This window comes from Malania oleifera, chromosome 10 (assembly GCF_029873635.1).
Source record: "Malania oleifera isolate guangnan ecotype guangnan chromosome 10, ASM2987363v1, whole genome shotgun sequence".
Classification (NCBI taxonomy): Eukaryota; Viridiplantae; Streptophyta; class Magnoliopsida; order Santalales; family Ximeniaceae; genus Malania; species Malania oleifera.
The window spans coordinates 13,708,815-13,725,482 of record NC_080426.1 but is presented as its reverse complement, the minus strand read 5'-3'; the positions used below and the strand labels follow the sequence as shown (position 1 = coordinate 13,725,482).

The 16,668-nt window shown below is 36.6% G+C and overlaps 1 protein-coding gene across 3 annotated transcripts in view; it reads right to left on the bottom strand.

Moving 5' to 3' along the window:
• Positions 1 to 147: 147 nt before the first annotated feature.
• Positions 148 to 16,668, bottom strand: part of LOC131165617 (RNA pseudouridine synthase 5) — a 93,214-nt gene continuing 76,693 nt past the window's right edge. For 2 of the 3 annotated variants that reach the window (XM_058123562.1, XM_058123563.1), the window contains exon 14: positions 148 to 750. In XM_058123562.1, the coding sequence (XP_057979545.1) occupies positions 691 to 750 (60 nt within the window). In that variant the 3' untranslated portion in view covers positions 148 to 690. The remainder of the gene's footprint in view (positions 751 to 16,668) is intronic. The other variant, XM_058123564.1, reaches the window with a different exon arrangement.

The window sequence follows — 16,668 nt, the reverse complement described above, 5'->3', positions numbered from 1 at the left end:
TATATATATATATATATATATATATATATATATATATATATCATTAAAATGATTTCTTTAAAAATGTTTTACAAATTTATAATGTTGAACTAATAGTAGCCAGCCATTTTTGTGTATGTTTTTGAGAAATTTAAGGGAACAAGGATATTTTTATGAAATAAACGTCAAATTTCTAATAATAAATTCTCAAAAAAGTCATTGTCATTCCAGAAGACGCTGTCGCCCTCCAAGTGCATCCGCTTATTACAGTTTTATTTAAAAGAAGGCTATGGACGAGTAGCTACATACAACCAGCTTGGACATTTTGCCCAGATGCTTTGCTTGCTTTTGATAACTCTCTCTCACAGAAATCCTTCAAGAAGAAGCAGCAGTTCCCCAGTCATTTATTCAAGAAAATTCTAAAAACAAGCAAAAACCTAGCTTTATGACAACTGTTATAGGAAAAAAGAATTATTCTATTCTACCAAATAACTTAAGAGTTTCAGTCTTGAAATGATCTCGTCTCCAATAATGAAATAGATGGATCCTAGGTGGAAAAACAAAGGGGCCCTATGCTTTTTCATAACAACTAATACAACGGATTAATTTGGAGGCAAGCTTTTGCCATTTAAGCACTTGTATTGTTCTGCAGCAACTTGAATGTAACCTGTCCGCGGTGTCCAAGTAGTGCTGCTTCTATTCTAGGTTGTTTTATTCGGTCTCATACTGAGTTCGGAGAACAGATGGAAGAGGCGCAGTCACTTTAATTACCTGCAATGGTAGAAGAAATTTGTGAACACTTCCAGACTGGTTAAACCCTGGAAGCAGTTTTTTTCTACTTTGAAAAGTAGAAGTGCCATAAACTCCCAACAGTGGAAACCAAAAAATGTACCTGATCAACCAAGGGAGACTGAAGTCCCTCCCTTTACAACCTGAGGGGAAATAATGAAGTACGCGGTGCACAAAAAATTCTGACCATACTTAAAACATGGCTCAAATCAATTTATCCCTAACACCGTGGACAAATTTCAAATTCATGTTCAACTTAGGAATGCAGATTCTGTCTTCAGTTCAATAGAACCAACTGCCCACAGTAAATTAGCACTGAATTGGCTGTTTCATACCCAGTTTAAATATTAAATAAATTTATTATTTAACCTCACAGATTAAAAATAGAACTCAATTTACCACACTTAACTCTGATCAACAAGTAGAGAAACGATGAGATACATAACAGACGAGTGGCTTTAATGCTCAAATTCTTAAGTAATCATTTTTTTAAGGCCCTAATTTATTGCAGTAGGAAATGAAACGAAGAAAATAAGTTCATCCATGCATTGGATGAGTCTGTATTTAAACAGCGTGCATTGGCATTCCTGTTTCATGAGAGAAAGAGAGAGAGAGAGCAGAACTAGGTTAATGCAAGGAGAAGTAAGATCAAAGTGATCCTACCTCTTTTGACAGAGCTGATCTCCTTTTGGCATTAACTCATTACGCTCACAAAAGATTTTTATAAACAATGCTTCAACAAATACCTTCTTACTGTCATTAATTAATACTTAACCCCTTTAAAAGCACTCCAAATTAACCACCTAACACTCCTCAAGCTGGTGCACATATGTTTCCCATGCCTAGCTTGCTAGAAATGTGAGACAAATGTTCATTTGGTGAATGTATCAGCTAGTTGCACTTAACAGGATTATAGCATTTATACCTTTTTTAAGTACAGGAATATCCTAAAAAAAGGAACTTGGTAGCTTGTGGAGATGGTTTGTGCAATTCAAAAGAAAATTTGAACAAATGCAACACACTCTAACGTGCATAGGGAACATGAAATAATGTTAGTTTGGGAAATAACAACTTCGGAGGTATAGTTTAACTTAAAATAGCTAGAGACATGGTCAATAAAGTAGGAAGAAAAAGGATAGCATCAGGGCAAAAAGATTGTATAGGCAATATCTAGGAGGTGCTGGTAGTTTCTCTCAGCCATTCCCCATTTTTCTGGAGAGTATGTGCACATGCTGTTTGATGAAGGATACCTTGGTTAAAACATAACAGATACAAATCACCGCCTGTATATTCAAGAGCAGTATCAGTTCTCAACAGTGTTATTAAAATTGAATCTCAACTGATTTTATTCTATTATGAAAGGATTTCTTATGCAGTAATGATGCAATTTATTTTCTCATGCAGCCAGGGCTTCTGAATCATTTTCAGCAGCATACCACCCTATGTCCTCTTCATTTCAATCTCCATTGCTATTTGAGTAAGGTCCAGCAATTCCAGAGGCAGAGCTTTCAGTGGCAGCATCTCCCATCTCCCATCTCCTATAGCTTGATTTTGTGTTGATGAAGCACCTACTAATTCCATTAAACAGTTCTCAATTTCACTCACATATTGGTTGGTTTCATGAAAAAAGATCGGTATACATTTCATGATTTCTACTTCTCCCTGTGACATCAACATCCTTCATGCAATCCAAAATCATCTTTTTCTTAACTGTGGTTATCATGGACAACACCTAAAGACCATTCTGCCAATGATGACCAAGTCTAATATGGCATGTGTCCATCAGTTTTACATAGAACTAAACTGGATCCTTTGCGAGTGATTCCAATTGAAAAATTAACTACGCTCCTCGATATTATGCAGATTTCCTTCCCTTTATTGGACCAAAAGAACCTGATAAGGCTGTAGATGTTCCACCATATCAAGCTTCAATTTCCATCATTACTTCAGCAACTGGATATTTACAGCAGTCATTGTCAATTACTAATTTAAAAAACTTTCCTCCTGCCATGCACCTTTTCTAAAATGAAATTCCTATAGGGAATCATCTATAAATTAGACCATTTTGTAATCTGTCTTTTGCTCTTTTCAGAGATTGCTGCTGCCAAATTACGCTATTCATCTATTGTGGTATTTTTTCTTGTAGCAATAACTAAGGGTTTCTTGACAGCTAAACTAATTTATGTTTGAAATCTTGACGCGCAGCCATATTTAGTGATTGCACTTGAACAAAACACCTCTGTTGTGTTTTTTGTGGCTCTTATACTTGGTGGAGTTCATAAACAAAGGAAGAAAAACATATGTGTGAAGTCATTGGTGCTGTGCAGCAGCCATTCATCGATGAATAGGCCTAATTCGTCGACGAATGGAGGTATCGAGAGCAGATAAAATTCAGAAATTCAGAAGTCTTCGACGAATATGCCTAATTCGTCGACAAATGGACACTAATCGTCAATGAATGGGCCCTATTCATCGTCGAATGGACTTAGGGCTGCGAGGATGATTTCAAATTTTGAATGTGAATGTTAGGATGGTTGGAAATTTGGAGGGAGACCTCCATGGGGTTATTAAATATACCATCTTGGGTATATTTTGATGAGAGGAGAGAAGATCATTAAAACTCATTGTATTGTTTATTTTGTGATGCCGATTGCTCTCATGGATGTAGGCTTTGCCGAACCACGTAATTCCTGGTGTCATTGCTCTAATACTACTTTGTTTATTTGCTGTGGTTGTGGAATGATTCTGGATAATCACCATTCATATTGTTGCATTTGGTTTTGTTTGATCCTTTACACAATATACATATTCCGCTGTGCATTGTTTGAGGGGCATTTTTCACAACAATTGGTATCAGAGCGAAGTTGTAATGGCTTCTGCATCTTCTTCTGTGATATTTGATGTTGTCAAATTTGATGGAACCGAAAATTTCAGTTTGTGGCAGAGAAGGGTGAAGGATCTCTTGGTGTAGCAAAGTATGGTGAAAGTTTTATACAGAATTCAACCGGATAACATAGATGCAACGACTTGGAATGAATTGGGAGCAATAGAAGTATCAACCATTTGACTTTGTTTAGCTAATGACGTGTTGTATCACGTCATGGATGAGGATTTTCCAGCATTAGTTTGGCGAAAATTGGAATGCCGATAAATGTCTAAGGGTTCGTCAAAAAACTTGCAAGTGTAGTGGAGGAAGATTCAGAATGTAGTGATGGAGATATGCTATGTATTTCATCTGGTTTGGAGTGCCTCACGGGTGATTCTTGGATCTTAGATACTGGATGCTTTTATCCTAGAAAATGGTTTGACATCTAGAGGTTAGTTTATGCTGGTTGTATTTTGATGGAAAATGATATTTCATGCAAAATATTTTTTATTGGAAATGTCAAAATTAGAATGTATGATGGTGTTGTAAGAACCATATGTGATGTAAAGCATGAATCAAGTCTAAGGAAGAATGTTATTTCATTGGGTACTTTAGATTTTAATGAATATTGTTACAAGTCGAAAAGTGGAGAAATGAAAATGTGTGAAGGCGACTCTATATTGATGAAAGGAGAAAAAGTAGTGGGAAATATCTATGCACTGCAAGATGTTACAGTTGTAAGTGGATCTGCAACTGTTAAATCTGAGTCAGATATTTTGTGGCATATGCGGTTAAAACATGTGAGTGATTACATGTATCCAGATGTTTGGGAACCGGTGATGATAACATCAGGGAATAGACATATGTATTTAGTGGGTTTATCACGAAGGATCTTGGTGTACTTCATGCAGTGGCTGAGGTGGAGAACCAGACTGGAAGAGAGACTCTCAAGTCAAACATTGGGGCTGAGTACGCTGTTTTTGTTCAAGGAGTATTGTGAGCAGGACAGATCATATGCAGGGCTTGCAGGGTACTTCTTGGTGAAGTCAGTGAGTATGACGCGTTTCTCGTGTGACCGATCGTCAAAGATATCGCTAGATGGGAAAGTTGTAGGTGAATTGTAGGCCGATTTTGCGATAGATTACTCGGTTGTGAGTGGATGTCCAGGTGCAATATTCTAGTGATCGAGGATCTAGGCTTGGTGTTACCTTCGGACAATACACTTTTCTGGGGTATAAGAAACGTGGGTTCAAGCTGTGATCCTATGACAAACAAAGGGGTGATCGAGGACATGACTTTTGTTGATAAAGCCATGGAGCAACGTACTCAGGTAAAGAAAGAGAAATAATTGCTAAAAAACTGCTGCAACAGCAATCATGTTATTAGGGTGGAGTTAAGGACTCAGAGCAGAAATGCGGGGAGTTCTATGTCGGGTCAACAGTATCACGGTATGAATGGGCATGTGATACAAGTTGAGCTACAAACTCAGGTCAGAGATGACATTGGTCATATTGCATGGAGTTTCAACTTGGGAGACCAGCAAAATCAAGGTGGGCCCATGTACATTATCAAACCACCACTTAGGTATAAATTTGACATTCAGGTGTTTCATATATTCATTACTACCAGCAGCAAGCTATCTACTATTTTTCAAGTTGCAATGCATAGCAAAGGGAAAAATAGAAGGATAAGTGTTATGGTAGAGAAAATCGATGTATTGCATATGTACCAGGTGTGTGAGTTGATGAGACTTCCAGTGTGGAAGAGGGTGATAAGATGCAGTAGAGTAATGTATCTGTTGTGTGTGAATGATATGTTATTGGCTGGAAAAATTTTAACTGAGGCTAATCAGTTGGGAATTCTGTTGAAAATTTTTGACATGAATGTGTTGGGTACGACCAAGATGGGTCTTGGTTTGCTGATTCGCATGGACAAAACTGCAAGGAGATTGATTTTATCTCAGGGTGGTTTTGTGGACATGACTACAGGGAGATTGGTGTTATCTCAGGGTGGCTTTATGGATGGAGCCGTAGGGAGACTTTGTTTGCTGTCTCAAGGGGGTTCAATGGAGAATCAATTTAGAATGTCTACCGTTCGGTACCCAAGAACGGGCAGTGATGTACGAGATATGTCAAAAGTTCCCTATAATTTGTGCAATGGGGTGTTTCGGCAGACAACAGAGTGGACCGTCAGTTGTAAGTTTTGTTGAAGACTATGTAGGGGGCTTTGGTGATATAAGGCTTGCAGCAGCTTTTGTATTAAATGTTGTGGGATGGTCTTATTGGAAGCCTAAGGTGAAGTCTTCGGGTGTTGCATCTACAATAGTATCAGGGTTGATGATAGCAGCTGAAGCTACCATCGGCAAGTTCAAGCGACATCGTTTGGACTTAGTGTTTGTCTCCAAGTGCTAGAAAGGAAACGGTCCCAACCGAACATTCTAAAGTCAAGGTGGAGCAATTAGATATGTTTTTCAGGTTCTCCTAAGGGGCATATAATCGCCAAGGTGGAGATTGTTGTGTATTTTGTGGCTCTCATACTTGGTGGAGTTCATAAACAAAGGAAGAAAAACATATGTGTGAAGTCATTGGTGTTGTGCAGCAGGCATTTGTCGATGAATGGAGGTATTGAGAGCAGATAAAATTCAGACATTCAGACTTCGTCAACGAATATGCTCGATTCGTCGACGAATGGACACTAATCGTCGACAAATGGGCCCTATTCTTCAACGAATGGACTCGGGGTTGCGAGGATGATTTCAAATTTTGAATGTGAACGTTAGGACGGTTGGACATTTGAAGGGAAGCCTCTGTGGGGTTATTAAATATACCACTCTGGGTATATTTTGATGAGAGAAGGAGAGATCATTGAAACTCATTGTATTGTGTATTTTGTGATCTTCATAGTGAAATCTTTGCTGATTGCTCCCATAAATGTAGACTTTGCCGAACCACGTAAATTCTGGTGTCATTGTTATTATTATTACTTTGTTTATTTGTTGTGGTTGTGGAATGATTCTCGATAATCACTATTATATATTGTTGCATTTGATTTTGTTTGATCCTTTACACAATATACATATTCTACTGTGCATTATTTGAGGGGCATTTTTCACAACAATTGCTATCAGAGCGAAGTTGTAATAGCTTCTGCATCTTCTTCTGCAAAATTTGATGTTGCCAAATTTGATGGAACCAGAAATTTCAGTTTGTGGCAGAGAAGGGTGAAGGATCTCTTGGTGTAGCAAGGTATGGTGAAAGTTTTATACAAAATTCAACCGGACAGCATGAATGCAATGACTTGGAATGAATTGAGAGCAACGGAAGTATCAATCATTCAACTTTGTTTGGTTAATGACGTGTTGTATCACGTCATGGATGAGGATTCTCCGACATTAGTTTGGCGAAAACTGGAATGCCGATATCATGGTTTAAAGTAACGCCCGTTACGTAGCATAATGACTGTTACATAATGGAAATTGAAGTCCTCGAAACCGATACAGGCCGATATTGCGGAGCGGAAAAAATTCACCGCCGTAATGGTCCGTAATGGTTGTTACCCAACGTTACAATTCGTAAGAGTCCGTTACGGACCATTACCCTGGCTGACAGCTTGCCAGTTGAAGGACGATTCCTGAATCCCTAAATCAATGCTTGCCACTGCTTTCCCCCTCTCCCAAGTCCCAACCACCCATCAATCTAACATTCAAAAATAAAAATCATACGTTGGACTTTGATTTGTTGTTAGACGAAGCTAAATAAGAAGGCTTCACTTCGAAGCTTGAGAGTGAGATAAGATCTACTCATCTAGCCACATTTGTAGCCTTGCAGGAGTTGCAGACTTGCAGCAGCTTCGCGAGTCATCGGCGATAGCCCTGTAGCAGCTCCGCTGCCTCCGCGAGTCGCCGATAGCCCTTCAGCAGCTCCCTACGCCAGTCGTCGCCACTCGCTAGCGGCCAGCCCTTCGATTTCGGCTTCAGAGTTTGGAGTCATTGGCTGTTCATGCTTTGACTCCTTCGAGGCTCCTCTCTCAATCTCAGCTCAATTCTCCACTCTCCAGCGCACGTATGAGATTTAAGGTTAAGAGTCAAGACTCACTAGCCACTTAAACTTTTCATTATATTTTTCTTTTAAAAAAAATTATATTTTGTTTTAATTGTAACTTGTATCATGTATGTTAAATTGAATAAAATAATAGTAATTTAATATAGTAAAAAATTAGAAATCAATAATAATCATATGTAAAATAAATTTTTCTTAACTTATGAATATTTTAATTGTCTTATTTTTTTTGAAAAGTAATTATGAAAATCTAATTCCATCTCATATTTCTTTTTTCTTAATATTTTTTAAGTTTTAAAACATCATTTTGACCTTAAATTTGAAATTAGGTAAAAAAAAAATCTTTGCATGATCTATTTTTTGTTTTTAGTTATCAAATAAAGTAAAAATTGATAACTTAATAAACAAAATTTTAACTTAGTACATTAATAATTCTGATTTTTACTACAAGAATTTTTGGGAAAAAATTATTTTAATCCATATACTGAGAAAATGCTTAAAAAGTTAAATAATCAATTTGTATTGTATGGTTCTCTATTAGTGATGTATATGAAAGTAGAGCAAAAGCTTTTTTCACCTTTAAAATTATAATGTTAATTTCTTATTATAAACGAAAATAAAATCAAGTTATAAACAATAATGAAAATATCTTTTTAAAGATAAATGAATATATTTTTTTTAAAGATACGTATTTATTGAAATCCTTTCAACAAGAGAACACATCCCTTAAATATATGCATAAACACTCTTATTTTACTAATAAATAAAATATCTAATATTTTATAATTTTATTTATTTAAATATTTTAAATAAACATTACTTATTATTTTTAATAAAATATTATATTTTATTTTTATGTAATAAGTATTTAAAATTAGAACTATTTAGTACTTACTATTTAATATTTACTAAATTACTAATTATATTATACTAGTCATTTTTTTATAAAGGCTATAAGCCTGTAACTTTGTATTTTCTTTGTGTGTTGTGTAGAAATCATCAAATCAAGTCTATCAAGATGCCACGTGAGAAAGGAAATGAGAACTTACCTAATGGGGACATTGGATGGCATTTTAGCACTGCGGTGGACGGTAACAAACATGTTATTATGTGTAAGTTGTGTGGGAAGATAATTAAAGGAGACATTACACGTTTGAAACAACACTTGACACATAAAAATGGTCAAATAGCTGGACGCTCAAATGTGACCACACATGAGAACAAATAATGAAACATCTACAACAATATGCTGAGAAGAAAAGAGACACAAAAAAGGCAAGATGAAGCAGAAGCCCAAATTAGAGGAGATTTTTAGAATTTGAGTGATGAAGAAGACTAGAAAGAAGAAAGTATGAGATTTGCTCGACAAGAAAGCATATGATCACAACAACAATGGGAAGAGAGACAAAGATTTCGAGCAAGAACAATTGGAGGGGGTAATATTTATGAAGGGGTAGGTGGCTCTGGCAGTGGTGCTACCAGTGGTTTTAGTAGAGTAGGAGCTTGATCTTATAGTGGTCGAGAAGCTGGAAGTAGTGGACGACAATGGATCAATCTCGATGCCCCTGAAGCTAGACTAAAGGCAATGGATCCTATTTTAGAAGGAACAAGAGTGCAAAACAACCAAAAATCAATACTAAGTTACTGAAAAGTTTAAGAAGTAAATCAGGAAAAGCAGTTGAAAATTCCTAATTTATAATCGGATTCCAACGAATGTTACTGACTCTCCATTTATGCAGCCTATGCTTGATATTGATGCAAAGGTTGAAAAGGGGGTGAAGGGTCCATCAACCTATGAGGTATTTGAAATTTATTTGGAACAAGAGTATCAAGAAATGAGAAATTATATATCTTCTTTCCATGATTAATTTCACCATTGCTCACCAATTCAGAAGGAAATAAGGCTGCGGACTTCTTGGCACGCCAAGGAGAGGAAGGCACCACTATGAGATATCTGGAGTTTGATTCTCTACCTCGTATAGTTAAAGGCATGATACGACTTGACAAAATTGGTATTCCTAATTTAAGAGTCTAATGTGTTGTTTTATCTTCGTTTTGTTATCGTTTCGTTTCGTTTCGTTTCTATCTGTTAGTAGCTTGTTTTGCTGGAACCACGATTTTCCTCCGCCATAAGTGAGGGGTTTTCCAATAAAGAAAGGAGGTGAAGCCCTCTTTTAGTAAAATATATATATATATATATATATATATATATCTATCTTCTTTTGCAGGAATTTGGAAGGAGAGAGGTATAATCCTTATGTGTGATGGTTGGTTAGGATCAACTAGAAAACATATTATAAACTTTTTAGTTTAGTGCGATAGAGACACCGTGTTTCACAAGTCAGTTGATGCCTCTGATGTGCCAAGCATAACAACTGAATATTATTTCAGGTAATTTTCTAATTTTAATTGTATATGCAAATATTATTATGAACTTGTATGTTTTTAATTAAGTAGTAGTAATTATTGAATCTATAATTTCATTTCAGATTAATGGACGAGATGGTTGAAGAAATTGGAGAGGAGAATGTTGTCCAAGTAGTGATTGATAATGAAGCTGCAATGAAGGCAAGAGGAAAATTATTAATGCAGAAGAGACTCAATCTCTATTGGACAACATGTGCAGTTCATTGCATAGACCTTATTCTTGAAGATATTGACAAGAAAAGTAACGTAAAGGTGGTCTTAGAAGATGCAAGAACAATAGCCTCCTTCATTTACAACCACACATGGACAGTGAATTTCATGAAGAAATTCACAAATAATAAAGAGTTACTTCGCCTTGCCATCACTCGATTTGCCACCAACTTCATTACTTTGGAGACTATTGTTAGGCATAAACAAGAATGAAGGGAAAGGTTTACAGCTGATGCTTGGAAAAACTCAAGGTTTGGGATGGTAAAATCAGGCCCAACATATGATTCGAAGAAGATTATCTTAGGTAAAGAGTTTTGGCAAAAGGCCTCCGATATAATTAAAGTGCAGGAACCCTAAGTGGAAGTTCTTAAATTGGTTGATGGTGATGAAAAACCAACCATGGGTTTCACATAAGAGGCAGTTGATAGGGCGAAGTTGGCCATTCAAAAAGATTGTCATTTCTACAAAGCCTATTGAAAAATTATTGACAACTGGTGGAGTTTTCAATTGCACCAAGATTTGCATGCTACTGGTGAGTGTAAATCAAATACAATTTATTATTATTTTAACTTTTAAATTATGCATAGTTGCATTAAAAAACTATTGATTAATATGTTTCTAAATTTAATTTTAGGATATTTTTTGAACCCACAATTTCTTTATGGTGCCCCACCCTCCCCTGAAGTTGTTAGAGAAGTCGTGAATGGGGTTAAAAAAGTGATAACCAAGTTAGTACCCGATATAGATACTCAAATTCGGGCTATTAATCAAGTAAGTATTGGTTCCATTAAATTGAATAATGAATTGTTCTAGTATTTTGTAATACTTTCTAGAATAACTATTAATACATCTAATTAATTAATTATATTTCACAATCATCCTTTTTTAGTTGTTGCTATATCGAGATAGGCAGGAGACGTTTGGAACACCATTGGCTCAAAGGGCAGTGTAACAAGCAAATCCTGGTAAATATAGCTAAATAATGGATGAATGACTATATTTTCTCTTTTTATGTTCAAATTTGACTTTTGAAAAATGCGCTATGCTGACATAAAACTCTCTTTAATTATTCATGCAGCAGAATGGTGGATTCATTATGGCTTGTGTGCTCCCGAGCTCCAAAGAATAACAATCAGAGTTCTTAACCAGACCACATTAGTATCCATATGAAAACAAAAAATAAATTAAAGTACATAAGACTACAAAAACTTGTTTTCGTATATTACAACATGAGGTTAAAGTTAAGCGGTACAATGAGAATATGCCAATAGGAAATTGAAGATGGTTTCAATCCTATCAATTTGGACTACATATTCGAAGAAGATGATCCTTTGAGTCAATGGTTAGAGGAGAGAGAGACACAATTACTTGACGGTTAGGACAATTCAAATTGGTTAAATGAAGAAGTTGGTGGTACTGCAGAAGGAGGTGATCAACCACCAATAAACGTGCATGATGATTCAAGTTCAAGCCCTGAACGTACACAAAGTGATGGTAATCTTGGTTTGAGCCCACCAAGTGATGATGATGAGTGGTGCTGGAGCTGAGGTTGGGGGGGAGGGGGTGGTAGTGGTGGTGGTGGTGGCGGCGGTGTAGAATATGATTATGGATATGACATAGGGACATCATTTGTAAGGGATATATATCTTTCTAATCGTTATGGACTACATGATAAACCTGAAAATTATGACTTGGGTATTCCTCCAGGGAACCAATCTTCACAACCCAAGAGAAGGAGTGCTTGTAGTGACCCTAGTGATTATGCTAAAGATTCATATGGTGTGGTTCATAGTTTCGGCGACTTCGGTTTAGATGGTTTATCATCACAATCATATGAATCTCATCCAACATATCCACATTATGCATCTTGCGACTCACGTTTTTATCCTAGTGGATCAAGAATCTCAGGATCTAGTGAGTCTTCTTCTATACACTACACAGAACTAGCCCCTAACCCCGTCTTATGGACATTATTCAAGATATGGTCAAAGAGGAGATTATGCATCTCCTATATCAGTTGGATTTTCACCACCGGTACATTTTCAAAAGCAACAACAAAATGACGCAAACTTGGGTTTATTCAGCTATGTATTTTCACAAGGATGGGGAGATAATTTCCAATACTAATCTCAAGATACAGATGCAAATTATGAAGATCCTCCACGTCATTCTTTTTGGTGGTGACGTGTTATGTTATAAATTTGTAATATTGTATTAATGTATTTTCAACTATTTATTGATATTTGATACCAATCACTTTTCAAATTCATGTATGTGTAATGTGTATATTGAGTATTGAGTCTATTGACTCATTTTTAGTAACTTTATGTCTTTAATGTCTTTAATTAATTGATTCTTCATTTTAATTACATTTCTACATCCTTTTAGTCATTAAAGTAATGTAAACTATAAAAAAATATGCTTTTTTCTTTTGTAATTAGTGCACTAAAATAAATATAAAATCATAATGCCTATTAAAAAACATTTGTAGGTTGAATGAAAGCCTTCAAAATTCATTAAAAATCACGTATTAATGGATTTCAAGCTTATTTTTTGATTTTGGCATGGTTGTGCATGCGTGAAAAAAATTCACGATCGTTACGCCAGCTTCCTGTTACGTAACACGCACGTCTCCCGCGTATCGTGACACCCGCGACCGTTACGCGACATTACCCACGACTGCGATTTCGAACCATGGCCGATATATGCCAAAGGGTTCATAAAAAATCTGCAAGTGTAGTGGAGGAAGATTCAGAATGTAGTGATGGAGATATGCCATGTGTTTCATCTGGTTCGGAGTGCCTCATGGATGATTCTTGAATCTGAGATACCATATGCTTTTATCTTAGAAAATGGTTTGACATCTATAAGTCAGTTTATACTGGTTGTATTTTGATGGAAAATGATATTTCATGCAAAATATTTGTTATTAGAAATGTCAAAATCAGAATGTATGATGATGTTGTAAGAACCATATGTGATGTAAAACATGAATCGGGTCTAAGGAAGAATGATATTTCATTGGGTACTTTAGATTGTAATGGATATTGTTACAAGTTAGAAAGTGGAGAAATGAAAAAGTGTGAAAGCGACTCAATAGTGATGAAAGGAGAAAAAGTAGCGAGAAATATCTATGACCTGCAGGATGTTACGGTTGTAGGTGGATTTGCAGTTAAAGCATATGGGTGACTACATGTATTCAAATGTTTGGGAACCGATGATGATAGGATCAGGGGGATAGATATATATACTTCGTGGGTTTATCACGAAAGGTCTTGGTGTACTTCATGCAGTGGCTGAGGTGGAGAACCAGACTAGGAGAGAGACTCGCAAGTCAAACATTGGGGTTGAGTATGCTGGTTTTGTTCAAGGAGTATTGTGAGTAGGGCAGATCATATGTGGGGCTTGTAGGGTACTTTTTGGTGAAGTTAGTGAGTATGACGAGTTTCTCGTGTGACCAATCGCCAAAGATATCGCTAGATGAGAAAGTTGTAGGTGAATTGTGGGCAAGTTTTGCGGTAGACTACTCGGTTGTGAGTGGATGTCCACTGGTGCAATATTCAAGTGAAGGAGGATCTAGGCTTGGTATTATGTTCGGACAGTACACTTTTCTCGGGTATAAGAAAGGTGGGTTAAAGCTGGGTGATCCTATGGCAAACAAAGGGGTGATTGAGGACATGGATTTTGTTGATGAAGCCATGGAGCAGCGTACTCAGCTAAAGAAAGAGAAACCATTGTCAGAAAATTGTGGCAGCAACAATCATGTTATTTAGGTGGAGTTAAGGACTTAGGACAGAAATGTGGAGAGTTCTATCTCGATTCAACAGTATCACGGTATTAATGGGCGTGTGATGTAGGTGGAGCTACAAACTCAAGGCAGAGATAGCATTGGTCATATTGCATGGAGTTTCAGTTTGGGAGACCAGCAGAATCAAGGTGGGCCCATGTACACTATCAGACCATCACTCAGGTATAAATTTGACATTCTGGTGTTTCATGTATTCATTACTACCAATTGGGCCTTTGGTTTGCCTCAATCTGGCCTTAGGGGTATTTAGTTTTTAGGTTAGAGCTAGGCTTAGATTAGACACTAGGCTTTTAGAGATTGGGCTTGACTGGATTGGGTCATACTCGGATCATTGGACCTGGACCCGAGTCAAGTTGACCCAAGTCTTTTGGGTCGGATCTAGGGTAATCGAGTATGGGTGTTCGGATCTAGGATGATCGGGTATAGGTATTTGGATCCAGGGTAATCAGGTATGGGTGTTTGGATCTGGGTAAACACTCGGACCTGGGTATTCCAAATTTGGGTCATATACCAGAATCTTGTTGGGTATATTCTGAGAAAATTATTGATATCTATTCTGTTTGAGTTTAAACTCTAATTATAGAATCAAAATTCAACATTGCCAAAAATTGAATTAAAATTTAGCACAAAATTAACAAGTACCTATCTTTGTTCCTAAATTCTCCACTTTGCAATCTTCTCCCCCTTTTGCCCAAGCCTCTGGAATCCTTTTATGCAAAACTTCTACAATCCAAAACCTTTTGTTCTTTTGCTTCTCTTTACTTCCTAATCTCAATCACTCAGACTCTTAGCTTTTCTTTTCACAACTCTTTCTTAATTTTTTATTGAAGCAATTCCTTTCTTCCTTTTCTGTTTTGTGTTTCTGTCTTTGTGTGTCCCATGTCCCCTCTGAAGCTCTCTATTTATAGGCCTGAGGGAAAAAACCTTGATTTAAATTTGATTGACCAATCGGTTTTAAATTGATCAATCAAACTTAAAACTAATTTGTTAATTAAATTGATGAATCAATTTTAAATTGTTTAATCAAATTTAAAAACCAATTAGATTTTATTATGATTTCCTAATTAAAATTCTTGTGTGTGCAGGTGCAAGTATGGAGAAAATGGCCACCGGATCTTTTTTTTTAAATTTCTGTTTATTTCCTTCTTTTTTTTCCCAATGTAAAAATTTTCATTTTTCATTATATTTTTTTCATTTTTTCTATATTTTTTGCTTTGCATTAATGGATATTTATCCAAATTATGTTATATAAGCCCCAAACAAAATGGGGTGTCTACACTTACGATATGGTGAGTTAGGGTTTTCTGAATCAACTAATAAGAAGGGGTTTGGAGCGGTCTGGAGGCAATGGATTACAATGGGCCATGGTGACTATGTAATAGCAAATGGTCAGCCTAGGAATTGGTTTAAAGCCTCAAGGTGGTTCTGACAAGGGTATTCTCTCTCGCCTTTTTTATTCACGTTAGCAATTGACATTTTGAGTAGGATGATTTGCCATGTTCAAGACTTGATTTTACTTGGGAGTCGGGGCTTTAAGGAAGGTAGGGAGGTGGTTAATGTATCACATCTTTAGTTTGATGATAACCTTCTCTTTCTTGAAGATAATGTTGTGAAATTCTGAAAGATTTTACCATCACTTTAAAATTTTTTAAAATTTCGGATCGAAGATCAACGTGTCAAAGAGCAGGGTGGTGGAAATCAATGTGGGGAAGGTGAGTTGGAAGGCTACGTTGTTCATGCTGGTTGAACCATTTTAGATTGGCCTTTACCTTATTTCGGTTTTCTTCTCAGAGGCAATCCTATTTCCTTATATTTTTTTGAATCTAGTGGTGGAGAGAGTGCGGAGTAGGCTTGAGGGTTGTAAGAGGCTTATATAACCTTATGGGGTCAAGTTACTCTAATCCATGCAGATTTTTTAATATTCCCGTTATTTTCTATCTGTTTAGGATTCCTGCGAGTGCAGTTGCTACCTTGGAGAGGCTTACAAGATATTTCTTGTGGTCCAGAATTCTTTTTTTTTCCTTTTTTTCTTTTTAGGGGTTGGGGGGGGGGGGGGGGAGGGGAGGTGAAGAGGATCATCTTGTTATTTGTGACAAGATTACAAGACCTTAATCTAAGGGGGTTTGGGTCTTGGCCCTTGGGAATGAGGTGTCTGAAACACCTCCCCTTGGAGATTGACTCCTTATGGCACAAGGTTGATAGAAACAAGTATGGTTTACATTAGAATGGTTGGGATACTAGAAGTAGTAGCAATGCTTCTCGTGCAAGCCCTTGGAAGTTTATATCTCAAGTGAAACTAGTGATCATTTGTTTCTCCATTGTTGTGTAGCAGGCAGCTTCGGACTTATTTGTTCTCAGTTCTTAATAAGGTAGTGGTGCTGCTATAGACAGTTTTAACACTTTTCTGCTGGTTTGATATGGAGGTTTTGGGAGTAAGCAAGGGATGGTTTTGTGGGGATGTGGTGTTTTCTCTCTTTCTTGGGCTTTATGGACCATGACTGAGAAGAATGGAAGAATTTTTAATGGCAATT